Source organism: Jatropha curcas, chromosome 4 (assembly GCF_041381405.1).
Source record: "Jatropha curcas cultivar XTBG-Jc1 chromosome 4, XTBG_Jcur_1.0, whole genome shotgun sequence".
Taxonomy (NCBI): domain Eukaryota; kingdom Viridiplantae; phylum Streptophyta; class Magnoliopsida; order Malpighiales; family Euphorbiaceae; genus Jatropha; species Jatropha curcas.
This window is the reverse complement of record NC_143154.1, coordinates 23,974,800-23,991,919: the sequence shown is the minus strand read 5'-3', so window position 1 is coordinate 23,991,919 and position 17,120 is coordinate 23,974,800. Positions and strand designations below refer to the sequence as shown.

The 17,120-nt window shown below is 30.8% G+C and overlaps 2 protein-coding genes across 2 annotated transcripts; one reads left to right on the top strand and one right to left on the bottom strand.

Annotated features, from left to right (window-relative positions):
- Positions 1 to 4,538: 4,538 nt before the first annotated feature.
- On the top strand, positions 4,539 to 14,381 carry LOC105636164 (uncharacterized). Its single transcript, XM_012219362.4, has 16 exons — positions 4,539 to 4,853; positions 4,971 to 5,015; positions 5,178 to 5,218; positions 5,316 to 5,397; positions 5,837 to 5,881; positions 6,629 to 6,685; positions 7,463 to 7,522; positions 7,652 to 7,779; positions 8,036 to 8,303; positions 8,403 to 8,469; positions 10,654 to 10,724; positions 10,803 to 10,892; positions 12,083 to 12,191; positions 12,471 to 12,562; positions 13,488 to 13,593; positions 14,160 to 14,381. The coding sequence occupies exons 1-16, from the start codon at positions 4,725 to 4,727 to the stop codon at positions 14,279 to 14,281; spliced, it is 1,512 nt and encodes a 503-aa protein (XP_012074752.1). The 5' UTR covers positions 4,539 to 4,724; the 3' UTR covers positions 14,282 to 14,381.
- A 745-nt stretch (positions 14,382 to 15,126) lies between these two features.
- On the bottom strand, positions 15,127 to 17,110 carry LOC105636163 (uncharacterized). The gene is made up of 2 exons (XM_012219361.4): positions 15,944 to 17,110; positions 15,127 to 15,661 (listed from the first exon to the last, which is right to left on the bottom strand). The coding sequence occupies exons 1-2, from the start codon at positions 16,133 to 16,135 to the stop codon at positions 15,542 to 15,544; spliced, it is 312 nt and encodes a 103-aa protein (XP_012074751.3). The 5' UTR covers positions 16,136 to 17,110; the 3' UTR covers positions 15,127 to 15,541.
- Positions 17,111 to 17,120: the final 10 nt, after the last annotated feature.

Here is a 17,120-nt window from a genome sequence, read left to right as displayed (position 1 = left end):
ATGCACAACTATTATTAATAAGGGGAGAGAAACTGGAAATAGGAAGCCATATTAGAAGCATCTAATCTATATCTATCTATCTCTATTATATATAAAAGTGGGAATGCGGGGAATAATGGAATTGCAGATATTATCATTGTGAAATTTAAGATATTCTAAAATAACCTTAGTTTTAACTAATTAAAAAATTTTAACCTAAAAATATATATAATATTTCTATAATTTGATTGGATATTTTTTTGACATTTTTAATAGATAAATAAATATAGATAATTAAGTATTTCAAAATTTTAAATTTTTCTTGTTATTATCTTATTATGTCTAATTTTATTTTATTTTATTATATTATTATGTAAATTATTAATAATAATTTAATAATTTTTGATAATTTATTATTATTGTTATTATATATAATTTAGATTCAACACTATTATTTTAAATAATATATGTAAATGAGGCATTTGAAAATTTTTACATTTTTTTGAATTTATTTTACATAAAAATATATCTAGCTGATTCAGATTTAATTTAAAAAGGGTATGATTAAATTTTTTTAATTACAAATTGCACTCTAATTTGGTTAGCCAAAAAATAAAATAAAAAATTATTATTTTTAAACATCTCGAATTTAATTAGTTATATTGATATTCTTATATAATTTAAATCCTATTTCTATTAAAGAATATAATTTTATTAATAATTTTTTATAATGCTTTCATGATTTTGATTGACTAAAAAAATTAAAATAAAATAAATTATTATTTATAAATATTTAATTTAATTTATTAGATTGCTTTCTTATTCTATTGTTAACTTATATTTATTTACTATAAGAGATTACAACGAAAGTTATTAACAAAATACGTATATTAATTATAAAACGTATAATAGAAGCTACATGATGATTTTTATAAATCAATTTAGTTTTTCTTTAAAAAATAAAATAAAATAAAAACAACTAATGTATACTAAAAACTGTATGAATCAGTACGTTAATATAGAATCAAAAAAAAAAAAAAAACTATACATGTAAAGTGTAATATAATTTAACCTCTCAATCTAAATAATAATTTATACTTTAATATTATATAAATAAAAAATTAAACGAGTATGAAGAATGAACATATAACGAACATAATCAATGTGCAACGCATATTATAAAAAAGACTAGTAACACTGAAAAGGGAAAGAAAGTATATCATCACCGTACTATTCGTCGAATACAACAACTTGAAACGTATACAAGATTATCTCTTGTATGTATGTACATATGTTAAATTTCTTTTTGTTTTTTTTTTTTCCTTTATTGATAATTGTGAATCTTGTCTAAATAGACATCTTTCTCATCCAACGATAAAAATTCTTTTTGTTCTTTGAATTTTATTAATTTTTTGCTTACTTTTCTTTTGAAAAAAGCCGTTGAGCCAGCATCTCGAATATATGACATACTTATAAATTGAGTTTGCTTCAATCTTGTCATTTTCTTTAGCTTATCGGCAAATTGAAGTCATATTTTATTCTTATGTTAGTTTAATTATTATGCATAAATATATCCCATTTATAATTTTTTTTTATCAAGCTAGCTTTGCTTAAATTTGTGTGGTAATTTATTTATAGTTTATTACGCATAAATCTCGTTAATTTATTTGTGTGTTAGTGTGTTTTTGTTATTTGTGTTTTATTAAGTTTTGGTTTCCTTTTCTTTGGAAAAAAAAAAAAAGATATTTTGAAAAAATCTCCGAATTTTCTAACTGCTACTATCACTTCAACCTCTCTTCTTTTGAAATTTTCTTGTACCTAAGAAATCCAGTCTTGGAATTAGAAAGTTACACACATAAGCATAACCTAGGTTAATATAGTTCAAAAGAAAGAAAGTCAACTGAATTCAAAATCAAAGATTTTTCTAAAAAAAAAAAAAAATAGCTGTGGAAAGTAATAAAGGAATTAGAGATCTTAGTAAGTATATGCAAAGTTTCTTTTTGAAAATGATGAAAATGAAAACCTTAATTAATTAATCAATAATTAATCTCAAAAATCAAGGAAATAAAAATAAAATTGATTTTCTTTGTAATTCATAGAAAATACGAATATTACTAATTGCTGGGTCACTTACTAATTAGACAAATCTTCTTATAACAAGAAGGATCGTTATTACTTTATTTTAATAAATTAAAATAATGATTAATATTGCTAATCAAATTTCACTTACAAAGAAGGATCCCTTGTAAATTCAACAATAATTCTCCCGTAAAAAAGTTGTAAAATATAAATTCACTGATAAAAAAAATTGAAAATAAAAAGCTAAAGCCAACGCGATAGAAGAGTCAAAGAAGAAGATGAAGATGAGGAAAAGAGTTGATTCTTATTGTATTTAGGCTAGTAGCTTTTGAAGAATAAGAATGTTCCATTTTGATTGAGGAATCAATTGTTTTTGGGAGGGAAGATTACTTGAGGTCTCTTTTAATTTTTAATTTTTTTTTCAAACCCTAAACCTAATCCTATTTTGGGGCTTATATATGTGAGATTGAAAATAAAGTGCTCCATAAATAAAATTAAGGTTATTTTGGAGTGATTTTGTAACGAGGTTAAAATGTTAAAGATATTTTTATAATTTACTAATTTTTTGTATGACGTGCGTTGCACGTTAACTATGCTCATTATATATTTATTTTTTTATCTATATAATATTAAAACATAAGTTTATTTAGATTAAAAGAAATACAAGTGGTTAATTTGTATTATACTTTAACTACTTACAATTCTACTTCTTTTGTATATAATTCTATTTTTATATAATGAAGTACTCTCAAAATAAATTTCAACCCAATCCCTAAACCTAATTCTTTAGTTCCTAATTTATAAATATAGATTTTTAAAATCATAATAGGTGCCCAAAAATAAAACCAAGCTACCACTTAATCTCTAACCCATGCCTTCAACCTCAAATTAATATATATATACAACTATAATAAAAAATAATAATAAATTATTTTTTACTGCTAGGTAGAAGAAAAAAAATGAGACGATAATTTGAATTAATAATGGAAATCACTTTGTTATTGTAACAGTATTATTTATACAGTATATCAAAGAAAGTTAGAAAGGAATATATGCACATACCTACAAATTCATCAAATCTAAAATTTGACCTAAATAGAACTATATAATTCTAGTTTTTTTTTTTCAGTTTTTTAAACACTATTTTCTTTTAAATCAACCAGATTTATGATATAAGAGAAAAAATATCAAGAAAATTAAAAATGTTTAATCATCAATGGACCATCTATTTATTACAAAGGGATATAAATCTCTTTCTAAATTAAAATAATAGTAATTACAAATTATTTAGTCACAAAACATAAAATAAAAAATTATTATTAAAAATAAAACTCTTTCAAAACGCATAACAAAAAAATATTTCTATGTATATAGATATATAAATATACCAATAATATATTATATATATTTTTAAATTAAAATTTTTAACTGTTTATCAGATTTAATTATGTAAATTTTATTTAAAAATTTACTTTTTAAAGAATATATACAATAAAATCTTGAAAAAAAAGAAAAATATTAATAAAAATAATATATATATATTTTCTTTTTTTATTTCTCCTAAATAAAATATTACATACATTCTATTTGAAAATTTATTTAAAAAAAATACATGCAATCAAATCATACAAACATAAATAAAAGAAAGAATATTAATAAAAAATATATTTCTTTATTTTTTTATCTATATCCTTAAAGAATTAAATATTTAATAAATAAAATATAAAAGTATTTCAAATGTCTCATTGTGTCATATATATTTATTAAAAAAAAAATTTAGTAAAGATAAAACTTAAATTTTTAAATGCTTAATTTATGTATATGTATTTATTTAAAAAACATTTTTTTTAATTCATTAGGAGACATAATGGGCTGAAATAACACTGCTGGCTACAATAAGGAATAACCCTCTATTCACTAAATTGGTGAAAACACTTATAGTCGAGATGATTCGAACTCGAGACCTCTCACTCCTCACATAAGTGAGAAGACTATCAGACCACACATGATTAATTTATAAAATAATTTTTATAAATATATTATAATAAAATGTAATTTTTTAATTGGCTATTATTAAGGTTATTTTAAAATATTCTAAGTTTTATTAAGATCGCTATCAGAAATCTCATTATTCTTTCTTCCCAATTTTATATACAGTATAGATAGATAGATATATATAGTTGGGCCAGAATGAGAAACAATTGAAACGTGGCTAGGAATGTACAAAACCACTGATCAAACCAAATTAATCCATTTTGATTTGATTTGGTCAGCTTATTTAATAGAAGTCCGATTTATTGCCTTAATCAATTTGAACTGAAGTTATTATTGGTTGGGCTCGGTTTCATAGAAATTAATAGGTTAGATTTAAATCGAACCGATAAAATAAAAATTGACTGATTCGGTTCCTTTCAGGCCCGAAAAAAAGTTCGGTCCCTATTTTTCACCTTGTTTGCTCACCTCTAGATACAGGGTCCAGCCGCTCTCTCCCTCCAGTAAATCACAATAAGCCAGAAAACAATTGAAACTTCTAGCGCCCTCTCAAAGAACGCATAATAATAAAGAAACTCCTCCATATTTCGCCGCCAGCCCAAAAAAAAAAAAAAAAAAAAAAAGGAAAACCTTGTAGCCGAGAAATAGCAGAAGCACCAAAACTGCCGGAAACAATGGAAAGCAGCAGCAATAAGGAGCAAATAATGGATGTAAGAACAGTAGTAGAAGCTATTTCTACTGACGACGATTTTGACGCTCCTCTTTACCAGGTCGAAAGCCTTTGTATGCGCTGCGGCGAAAATGTAAAACCTCTTTCTCACTCTCTGTGTATTATTTTCTTGTCTAATTCATAAATAGATATATTTGTGGAGATCACTCAATTTATTGAGTTCAATTTGTATGCTAAATTTTTTTAACAGGGAATAACAAGGCTTTTATTGACATTAATCCCTCACTTTAGAAAGGTACTTATCTCATATTTGCTTCTTAGTAACTGGTTATTATTATTATTCTTTTTTAAATTTCTGATTAAATTAATCTCAGTATGGATAGCATGTCTGGTTTTTGTGTAATTGCACTGCATGATAAAAATAAAATATACTGGAATATATTTTTCCTGCCTGCAGATCTTGTTATCAGCTTTTGAGTGTCCGCATTGTGGTGAGAGGTAATTTTGAATGTTTTTGTTCTTGTGAGGATTTTTCAGTATTTATTATTAAACTGATATTTTATGTAGGCTTTTTATTTGTTTTTCTCCTAATTAGGAATAATGAAGTCCAGTTTGCTGGTGAAATCCAGCCTCGGGGATGTTGTTATCGTTTGGAAGTCCAATCAGGCGATCCTAAGGTTGCCTCAACTGTAATCAAATGCTTCTAATTTGCAATATGTTTCATTTATACTTATGTTTTTCTGATTACTTTCTGCATTGAGCTAAATTAATTTCCATGTTACGGTGATATTAAGGTGACATGAGGATGATAAGAATGAAAAAATTGTTGGTGTGCAATTTTGTTGTGAGATTGAGTATTTAGCCTATTTGAACATTTACACAGATGCAACTTCTATAATCTTCAGAATTTCTATCATTTGACTCATTATTTTTCTTCCCTTTGATTTGTTATATTCAAAATTGTGCTTCTATATATGTAGCTTGGATAAGACCTTGTTATTGGAGCTTGTTTTCAATAGTTGTCTGGGCATGTGAAATATTTAAGTCTTCTGCTTTTGTCACAAAAATTTGAAGCTGTCTTAATAAGGGATCCAATTCTGTTCATTTGATATGCAGGTGCTAAATCGACAGGTTGTAAAAGCTGAGTCTGCCACCATAAAGGTATGTTCACTTGATCCTAAAACCACTGTTTTGTGAATACGTGTTTACTTACAATTTCTAATAACGTTTATATTTAGTTCTCATTTGATACGTTCAATCGTTCATATGCTTAGTTTGTGGGGTAGAAATAGATTGGTTCTGAAAGTCAAATTGGTTCTGCCCCTTGTGCTCAATACTTGATCTTACCATTCCTTATTTTTTGTCTCCTTGTTTCATCCCTCCTCGTTTTGCTAGCATCTTTTATAAGCAAGTTGATGTGTCCTTGTTTAACTGAAGGTTTAAGCTTGTAACCTCTGTAAATTATTACTCCAAGGTGTTAGGCAGGATTGTGTGTTTAATTTCAGAATAATGTAACCATACTGAACTAAATAAGCAATCAATTTGCTTAATGTATCTTTGTCTTTATCTAGTTATTAGATAAAAAAAATATGCTTTTGGCCACTGGATTTAGGGCCAGTGTTGTATAGTTGTCCCTGAAAAATCAAACCAAACCAATGAAATTTGGGTATTTAGTAAGGGAAGTTTGGTTAATGCTTTTACAATTTGTTGGTTCGGTCCTTGGTTCAATTACCTCCCAAAAAAAAAAATATATATAAAAATTTATGTCCAGAAGTTCTTATAGATTTCAATTAGCATTTAATGTTCCATTTTTTTTTCTTCCTTGTTTTGGAAGATGTGACAGTTTATTTACATTTTATTGTAATGTATCAGTTTGTGATTCTTACATCCTTTTATATGTATATGCAGATTCCTGAATTGGAGTTTGAGATTCCTCCTGAGGCACAACGCGGCAGTTTATCAACTGTATCCCCTATAAGCTCTGTTTTAAGTCGCATATTTTTTTCTTTCTAAGTGTGTTTGTTTTGGTAATATCTGTCTTTTGACTTTCCCTTGGCTTGTTCATATGTTGTGAAAATAGTGTTGGTAGTTGCACTTGCGCTCGCACTCTATCTCTACATTTGCAGTTGCAGGACTCCATTTAGTATATTGAAATGATTGGGATTTGGGAAGAAAAAAGAAAAAGATACCATTCAATGAAAATTTTGTGGCTAGCTAGTGCCTAAAATAAAAGGAGAGATTTAATTGCTTGCTTGTTTGACTGATGACCATGGAATTTGCTGAATTGAAAAATTCAAAACTTAAGCTGCCAATCTTCTCTTGAAACAAACAGTCAAACTGTGGAGGACACTGCAATGAGAAGCTTTCCCATTGTTCTTTGGGGAGCTTACTAGTGCTGAGAAGAATTTTTTTTATTTTTTTGGTAATTTATACATGTATCTTCATTTCTTACTAATGTTTCTAGTCATATTAGCTTGATGAGTAATCAACTAAATAACGGAATGTTGCATATTTTAATGTGAGGGGCTGGATGACTTTCTGTGCAGTCTGTGATATGTTCTTCTAGGTTGCTGATGCATTTCCTGAAGTTAGACAAGCAAAATAGTTTTGGATTTTAATAATGCCTCTTACTGTATAAGTTGCTCCATATTTTAAATAATGATTCCAAAATGTGTCTTATGTTACACTATCTCTATTCTTCTCTGATCCACTTAACCATTCCATACCTGGAATAATTCTTAGGTTGAAGGTATCTTGACACGAGCTGCAGATGAATTGCAAGCACTTCAAGAAGAGCGGAAGGTGCATCTTAAGCTGATACTGTTGTTGCTTGATGCATTTTCTTGTTATGCTATTATTTTTTGGGAAAAAAAAAAAAATTCATTGGCTTTGCTTTTATCCATCTAATTAATGGTATTTCTGGCTGTCCAGAAAGTTGATCCTCAGACAGCTGAAGCAATAGACCAGTTTTTGTTGAAATTGAGAGCTTGTGCAACAGGGGATTCATCTTTCACTTTCATCCTTGATGATCCTGCTGGAAACAGCTTCATTGAGAACCCGTAAGAGAATTTAATGAAGGGAAATTTTATTGTCTGCTTCATAGTTGCATATCCACATGAACTTGCATGTTCCCAAGATCTGAACCTTCAATTCTTTTATCTTGCAATATATCTCAGATACTGTAGCTGGATTAAAATTTTCTTTTGGGATAAACTTATTTATCTTGTTTGTTATCTTTCATTATATTGAACCTCATCTCTCTTCCTTTTTTTTTTTTTGAAATGTTTTAATGATGTTATTATAATCTGTGAATAGGTTTGCTCCATCTCCTGATCCATGTTTGACTATTAAGTTCTATGATCGAACTCCTGAGCAACAGGCATCATTAGGCTATTTAGTTGACCAATCACAGTTGGGAGAATCTGGTGATAGACCAACATCAGAAGTGACAGGCACTGCGTCTGATCAAACAGGACGAGAATCTCATGGGTCTGTTGGAGCAGTGGCTGGTCAACGGGCCATTGCTCAGAGTAATAGTGCAGAAATTGCTGATGCTTTGTGTCGCTACTCTGCACCAGAAGAGGTCATGCAGTTACATTTGTTAAATATCCTACAAGTTAATTGTCCTCATATAACTTTGTGTTTTATAATCATATTACTTTGTGCATGCTTTCTTCAACAGGTGATGACTTTCCCATCGAGTTGTGGGGCTTGTTCCAGCAGGGGTGAGACTCGAATGTTTGTTACCAGTATCCTTGACTTCTTTTGTTTCTCCTTTTATTTCTTCAATATTCAATTTATTGGCTAGGGATCTATTATAATGTCCTGACTTGGGTTTCCATTGTCTCATTTGTGGCAGTCAGCTAGTCATGGTCATTAAATATCCTTCGTCTTTAATTTGTGTTAGATTCCTTTTATGCCCGGTTACTTTGAGTTTCTGTTCCATATTTACATTTTCTGATAAAAAATTCACTCTTATCATATTCTGAGATAACTAATTCTGATCAGATTAAGTTGTTAAATTAATGGATCAAGAAGGGAAAAGGTACTTTACCTCAGCCTCTTAAAGAAATCTAGATAGAAATCTCTAAGTGGTAGAATATCCAGCCTCTACCAATGCATATGTCATCATTGAGCATGTTGAGGTGAGACTAATGATTGTCTTGGTAGATGCCGATAACTTGCTATTTCAACTCCTAATTTTCTTAATAGGCTCCATTTTAAAAAGCACATTTGCAGGATTCCTAAGTCTAAATTATGTAGTTTCTTGTTTGGGATTAGGATTGTTACTGTTGAATATCTATGTGATCTCGCTGTTGCCTTCATTGTGCATTTTGTTATGGTGACTAGTGAGTCAATAGTGTTATCTCCTTAATATTATTTGTAAAGTAATAGTTGTGATAAACTTTGTTTAGGACACATCTCGTTTGGGATTTTAGCTGTAGAAAGAATTTGAGAAGAAGTTGCTTGTAATTAGTTAGTATTATCTCTCTATGGGGCACCCGTCATGAGCTACTAGGATTTTGGCTCGATAATAGGTTGCTTGCACTCATAAGCTCATTAATCAATGCGTTAAGCTTCAGCTAAGAAAAGCTTGATTCATCTAGGTGAGGCTTGGGAGTTGCTCATTTATAGGTTCATGAGCCAGCTTGTATATAATATAATTAGTTTATATAAAATGTACGTGTGTATGTATGCATCTGTATTATTTATGATTTTTATGTATAAATATACTTTTTATAATATTAATTGCTAAAAAAAAAAAAAAATTCAGTGGCATAATAATTAAAGTTTACAAATTTATCATAAAGAAGTGTAAGTGTCATCAAAGAATTAACATATATATTTTGATATTTGAATAAATTTATGAATAACTCAATTTATATTACAACAACCACCATGCCTCGGTCTCAAACTAATTGGGGTCGGCTATATGAATCCTTTGTTTCAAATATCCACTTTGATCAAATTGATATCAATGCAAAACAAAGTATAAGTCGGAAAAAGTTTTCAAATACTTTCTGTAAAAAGAATTGATATTAAGTTTGTTTCAAATTAATATCAATGCTTTTTGTATTGTAACCAAATTTATAATATACATTGATTAAAAAAAAAAAATTAAGCTCAATTAAGCTTGTGAGATTTACATGAGCCTGATACTACTCATTTTGAATTGACTCATTTATTAAAGAACCAAGCCTGAGCTACCTAAAGCTCGGCTTGACTTGGCTCATTTGCATCCCCTATCTATGTATGGCATGGAGAAAGTCATATCCTTACTGCATAGCTTGAGATGCTTGGTTGATGTCTTTTTCCTTTTTGAAGTGTCTTGGCATGCTACAGACCTTTTAGGATTTCTGAACTTATTGTAGAGGACATTATGTAATTTTGCATGAAATATGCTATTCTTAGTTGTGGTTCATGGAAGTTTGGTATTTAACGGCAAAGCTTTGGAGAGTAAATATGGTGGATGATTACAAGATGGTTTAAGGAATTTGTTTTTGTTGGCGATCAAAATTTTTTGGAAGAGATGTTGGATACTGGTTTGTACTCCTATTTCTCCTGTCTTATTTTTCAATTGCTTAAATTTCCATTCCTACTTTGTTTTTCCTCCTTGCTCTTAAGTAGCTTTTTTGCTTTGGTAAATTAGAGAAAATGATTGTTGAAAGTGAGAAATGCTTGGAAGAGATTTCTAGATATGTCCTTACTTTAATGATGTCCTTTCGTGTTTTATGTTTTTTTAACTTATGGAGCAAACTGTATGGAAGACTATGGAATCTAAAAATGATGGTTGTGGTGGGAAAATGCCATCAAATAACTCATTTGAAAAGTTTAATTTATACAGCTGAAGCTGCTGAGCTTTTTTAAAATCTTCCAATTTGCAAATTTGATCGTTAAGTTATGCACAGAATCTTGGCCTTAACAGTCTGCAGAGATTCCATACTTCCAAGAAGTAATCGTCATGGCATCTACTTGTGATGCCTGTGGTTACCGCAATTCTGAGGTTTGTAGTCATTTGATTTTACTTTCCTATTCTCCTTTCTATGTTTATTATTACGTAATATATTATTTTCAAATGCAGTTGAAACCTGGTGGGGCAATTCCTGAAAAAGGAAAGAGAATCACCCTTCATGTGAAGAACATTAATGACCTAAGCCGTGATGTAATAAAGGTTTGTTCTAAACCTTTTTCTGCAATCTAGACTTCTCTCGTGTAAGATGCAACAAAATTTCCTTACTGGTAATTGTATAGTTAGAAGGAGAAATATATGCTTGCATTCATCAATATATTGGGGATCCTATTTTTGTTAATTTCTATCATGTATTAAGATGTTTTGAGTTGTTTTCAATGCGAAACATCTCTAAGAAATCCTGAAAAGAGCATCTGAAAGAAGGAAGAAAAAGTTGCTATTGTGGGTGTCGAGGAAAATGATCATATGGGTTGAAGAAAATAGACATCCTCAGTTCTCAATGGTCCTTGCTTTTTATTTCGAGGGTCATCTATTTTTCTTCTTGCATACTTCATCCTTCTTTTTTGTGCGAGGTGATTTTCACTCTTAAATTTGTGTATTGTTCACAGAAATGGGAACTGGTTGCACAAATTGATGTGTTCCAATTGCATATACATTTTTTACAATCATTGCTCTTTCAGGGTGTTTGAGATTTTTTTTTTTTTGGGTGGGGGAGGGGACCTAGATGCAGCCATCATAAATGGTTCATGCAATGGCGGCGGAGGCAGATTCTTGACGACGGGGCTATGGGTGGAGTAGGAAACTGACAAGCATAATTTCTCCCTTGGTCTAGAGATATATGAGAGTAAGGTCAGCAAGTCTGAGCATTAGAGTGAGAGAAGAAGAGAATTGATGGCTTTTTCTGAAGCTGTAAACAGTACCTCAGGTACTGTAGCAGCAGAGAGAGAGATGGGAGATAAAAAAAAAAAAAAAAAAAGTTAGACTCACAGGCTGTCCAAATTAGATAGTTACTAATCTATTGATCAAAAGCCTGAGAAAATAATTAGGTTAAGTAGAAACTTAGAGAACTACTTTGGTTGTTCAACCAGTACCATTCTAAATAAGAAAATGTGTTTCTTGATAATCACTAAATCAGAAGCAAACAACCTTCCGATTACTAAATTCTTAAATAGTATAATACGCTAAATTTATCAACGGAAAATCCTAAATAGGAAGGTATATATATTACTTAAATAGAATACTGTTACTGGGAGAATCTGAATACTAACAAGTAAATCAAAATAAATGCTGAATGACTCATAAGAATTTATTGAATGTTTTAGATGTGCTATTTGCTTCCACTTAGGATGTGATGTGTATTCATTTGCTAATTATCTTGCTGCATTTATCAGTCAGATACTGCAAGTGTGAAAATTCCAGAGCTTGAGTTGGAATTGGCCAGTGGCACATTGGGGGGAGTTGTTACAACTGTCGAAGGTTTAATTACAAAGATAAGTGAAAGTGAGTGTTGCTTCTCACGTATGCTTCTTAGTTGCTATTATTTCATGATGCATCATTATACTGTCTCTTGTTGCCTTTGGCAATATTTACTTCTGAATGGACATAAACCGCTCTCTTACTGTCCTAGTATGTATTCTGGGGTATAAAATTAGAACTCACTTTATTCATTTGCTGTATTATTTAACAAATTAAATGTTTTATAAGATTTGCCTGTGGATTTTCTTTTTACAGCTTAAATTGTGATATATAATCATTGTACCTAATGATTTATATGTACAGGCCTTGAGAGAGTACATGGATTTACCTTTGGAGATAGTCTTGATGAATATAAAAGAAGCAAGTGGCAAGACTTTAGAGCAAGGCTGAACAAGGTAAGTTATTCCTCCTCCCCGTGCATTTCTTTTTGTTATTGCCATCAACCGGATCAAGAAACTGGAAAAAATAGTATATTTGGCTGCAGTGAACTGTGATGGTATCTCGTAACTTGTTTGCTTTGTGAGTGCTCATAGGCCTTTTCTTTTGGCCCTAGTTGCATGTTTGCAATAATTCCTTTTTTTTTTCAATTTAAATAAAGTAAATGAATATTTTATTAACCAAGGAAAGAAAAACACTGTCTGTGATAGTGGATAGGATATTTCCTCTTAACCAATGATAGGGTGGTTAGAAAAAAAAAAAAAAAAAGAGAGAGAAATGGAGAGATAGAGATCCAGAAATTTGCAACTTCTATAAGTTAGTTGAATTGGAGACCTAGGAGGTGGAAAGTAAAAGCTTTTGTTATGTCTGGGAGATTGATTCAAGGCCTTCAGAGGAATATATCCAAGTATTATGCAGTGTGTGCAGAAGGCACTACTATTATTCTAATTTGAAGGATTGCTTATCCTCTATGTCAAACTCCCTTTCTTTTGTTTATGTCCCTCCTCTTATTGGATATTAGCTAGAGATAAAACTCCATGAATCAAAAAAGGCTAGAAAAATTATTTCTTCATAATTAAATCAATAACTTTAATTCCTTAACATTTTTCTTCAATTTATACTTGAAATTACAGCAATTATGATGTAACTCAGCATTTTCCCTTGCAAAATCGCAGTGTGAATCAAATGTGTTGACAAGATGAAATTTCCTACTACTTCCATTATTATGCTTTTTTCTTGTGTGGATACAACTACTCCTGGCATATATATTCAGCTAATACTGATTTAATAATAAAAGGAATTGTAGGTCTATATTTGTTGCTTGGAGGGTGGGTGGGTTTGTCTTCATTTATTTTGACCACTAGTAATTTTCTTTCTTTTCAGCTTTTGAGTTTGGAAGAGCCATGGACTTTAATTCTTGATGATGGATTAGCGAATTCTTTCATTGCACCAGCAACTGATGATATCAAAGATGACCATCAGTTACAATGTAAGCTCTTTTTGTTTCTGTTCTGGCATATAAATATGTTCTGCATTAAATCCATTTAGAAAAATTCATGCAGTGTATAAGATGAGAAATAAGAATTAGTTTCCATCATTCACAAAACAACTTCAAGTTTAGGTTTTAAAAAAAAAAAAATTTTATGGTGGACATCACATTCTCAGTTTGTTTGGGCTGCGATGAACGTTTCCACCTTGTAGTACAAATAAGGGACTCGCACCCACCAATTGGGTGTGATCTAGTTGGTCATCCTATCTCTTGTAAAAAATATACGAGTGACGTCTCGAGTTTAAGTCCTCTCCACCACAAAAGGTTATCACCAATTTGATGAATATTATTCAAAGGAGAGGGCTGCTTCATGTTATGTAGCTCACAATGTTATTTCGGTTTATTAAGTCTCCCATATTTCCAAAAAAAAAAAAGGACTGCATCCTGACAGTCCCATCTCTTTTAAGAATTCTGGATGTACCGAATAAAAAATTGAATGAATAAACTATGTGCTGATATGACTACCTTTTTGTTTGATTGATGTGGTCGAGTTTGCTATCTTTCAGTTGAGGAATACAAGAGGTCTTGGGAACAGAACGAGGAGTTGGGACTGAATGATATTGACACTTCTTCAGCTGACGCTGCTTATAACTCGACAGACGTCTTAAACCAGAGAACAGAAGAGTAAATTATTTTGTTACATTAATATGTTTAACTGTCAAACAAAAAAACCAAAGGTATTTTTATTTTTGTATTAGCTAATGCTATCTATTAATTGAGTTTCCATATGCCTTTTTTTTTTTTTTTTTTGGTTCTTGGGGATTGGTTAATCGATCAACTCCCATCTGAAAACGAGGAATGACAATGAAGCGGAGCAAGGTAGGCGGTAACATTGCCCATTCCCACCCTGTATAAATAGCTGGTCGGGTATGGAAAGCATAGGCAATGTTACTGTATTATAACTATAGACGAATGAGTTACGAAATAGTGCCTTACATTTCACATGCAGGTGGTTTAAATGTTAAAATTTTTAAAACTACCCTACTTTTGACGATTACAACTTTTTAAGTGCTGAATGGATGATGTGAACCGGTAATTGTATTGAAATTACCCGGACAACCAGTCCCAATTCATTGGGGAACCCGTTTAGTACTGTTTCTTCCTTTTCACCTTTTGTTTGTTCTCATTTTCCTCTAGCCACTGTTGAAAATTGGAATGACGCACTATCATTTTGTTTTCCAAGATTTCTTCCTTTTTGGTTTCAAAATTTTAATGATAATAGGACTGGTGATGAGTTGCTTTAAGGCCATGACCTGTTGTAATTATTAATAGATATTTCATTAGTTAAAAACTTGTAAAAATTATTAATTTCAAAGTTATATTTGTTCATATATCAAATTAATATTTTATATATAAAATTCAAAAACTTTTAACTTTAAAAATTGTTATTGGTAGCGTGGGGGAGCGAAAATTATTTTGTTGTTAAAACGAGAAGCTGGATGTTGGACTAAACATCATTCGGAAGAATAGAACTTATCAATTTACTCCTTTTTGACTAAAAATTAGATTCAAGTTAAACTGAACCAAAATAGTCATGTTCCAAATCGGGGCAGAAGCCACATAGTATATTATGAAACAAATTAGACCTTTTAGAAAACCCCAAGGATCAATTTGACCTTTACAAGTGAACGCTTCTTCAAATGGCAATTAAACCTATTAATCTGAAATGGTGCAATTCTTGCCACAAAAGAGAAATTAAAACAAAGACGTTTGAAATTCGCATTTCCTCCCAATCAGTTAACTCCATTTTTTCCTACAGAAACTGTAAGCCATCAAAACACTTTTGGAAGTATTATTCATTACTTTGGTTGCTGTGAGCCTCTGGTAGCAAGCAATCTCAGTCATCGCTATTCAAAACGTCATGTTTAAGGAAAAGTAATTAACCATCTCATCCAACTGCTGGTTGAGAGTTCCCTCCTTTCCCTTCAGTTCTGTAGCAAACATTCTCAGTGAACTTCCAGATCAGTGCATAAGCATTTAGGGCATGAGTAATACCAATGCCTAAAACCTGAAAAGAATAAAATATCAGAATAACTATATGTCTCAAATCTATAAGTTACCACCAAAAAAAAAAAAAAAAAAAAAAGATCCCCATTATGATGCAAGCAACATAGGTGCAGAATAGGTGAGAGATAATGAAGTTGAATCTGTAACTTCTTAATATCATATTAGTCCTAAACCCATAATTAGGAATTATAAATGATCAATGCACAAGCAATTGAATTTGAGAATCAATGAAATCAGAGTTTTGCAACCATAATCTGAAAACCATAGAAAAAAGAGAGGATACCTGATATCGTGGGTCCAACCTCACAGCATAGGGAGAAACATCATCTCCTATCCTATTACAATTATCCCGTAAATTTGATATCTCCTGTGTCAGACAGCACACATCAGAATGACCACCAGACGCTTTCTCTCCCCACCCTTCAAGTTTAAAAGGTGCAAGACCAGAGGCTGAAACAGTGCTAGGAGAGGACATATTTAAGGTCTTGCAATAGTTGATCTCGTCCGGTTTGCTACAAATGCATATTTAGAGAGACAAAAGACGAGAAACTAGACCAACAGGGGGGTTTTGGTTCCAAGGTACAATGATTAAGACGTTCACATAGCCCATATCAAAAAACAATAAATCAGCTATTAGAAATCCTACTTCAGATGCCAAGGTATTGGCACAATAAAATTTGACATCCACCCAAGGATCTTACCGGAAATTCCTCTGTAAAATGATCTGGAAATATGTGGAGGGTATACTAATTCACACTCACAAGTTCACATATCCAAGTACATTACAATATCTAACCATTCCTGGTTAAAATTTATAAGAAGAACAGGACGAACAGGACATAGTTGCACAATCCTTAATAGTTTGGCATTCACTTATTGATATTTTTGGTGTGAGGTCTCAACACATACTGATAATAGGGCTTATAAATCAGGTTCAGGTTGATCATAAATGATATGTATGCCTGCATATTGTTAAATCAAAACATAATCAATAATATCAAAATATATTGTCTCCTGCTTAGACTGACAAATCCACATGAAATTTTCAATGATAAGAAGTCTGTATGTTAGTTCTAACATTCAAGAATTCAGATAAGTATATGCAGACAAGAAAAAATGCAAAAAGAAAGCAGGACAAAGTGAGACCAACGAACACAATCATACCTAAGGTTTTCTACGCAACCAAATCTAGAAAAGAGGCAGTCAAATTGCCTCGGAAATGCATAGTACCCTTGTAACTCTCACTATCATTTTTATAAGTTAAGCCTTCATTAGGGAATCTCAATATGATTGACAATGCATCCTCCATTATAATCAGTATCCACGTGGAATACACAATGACTCATAAATACACAAACAGCATCCCTTTAAATCATCCAATATATAATTTAAATGCCGCAGCATCAAAGCTTCATTCCAACAAAGAAGCTCAGTTAAGATAAAAAGAAAGCATTTATCAG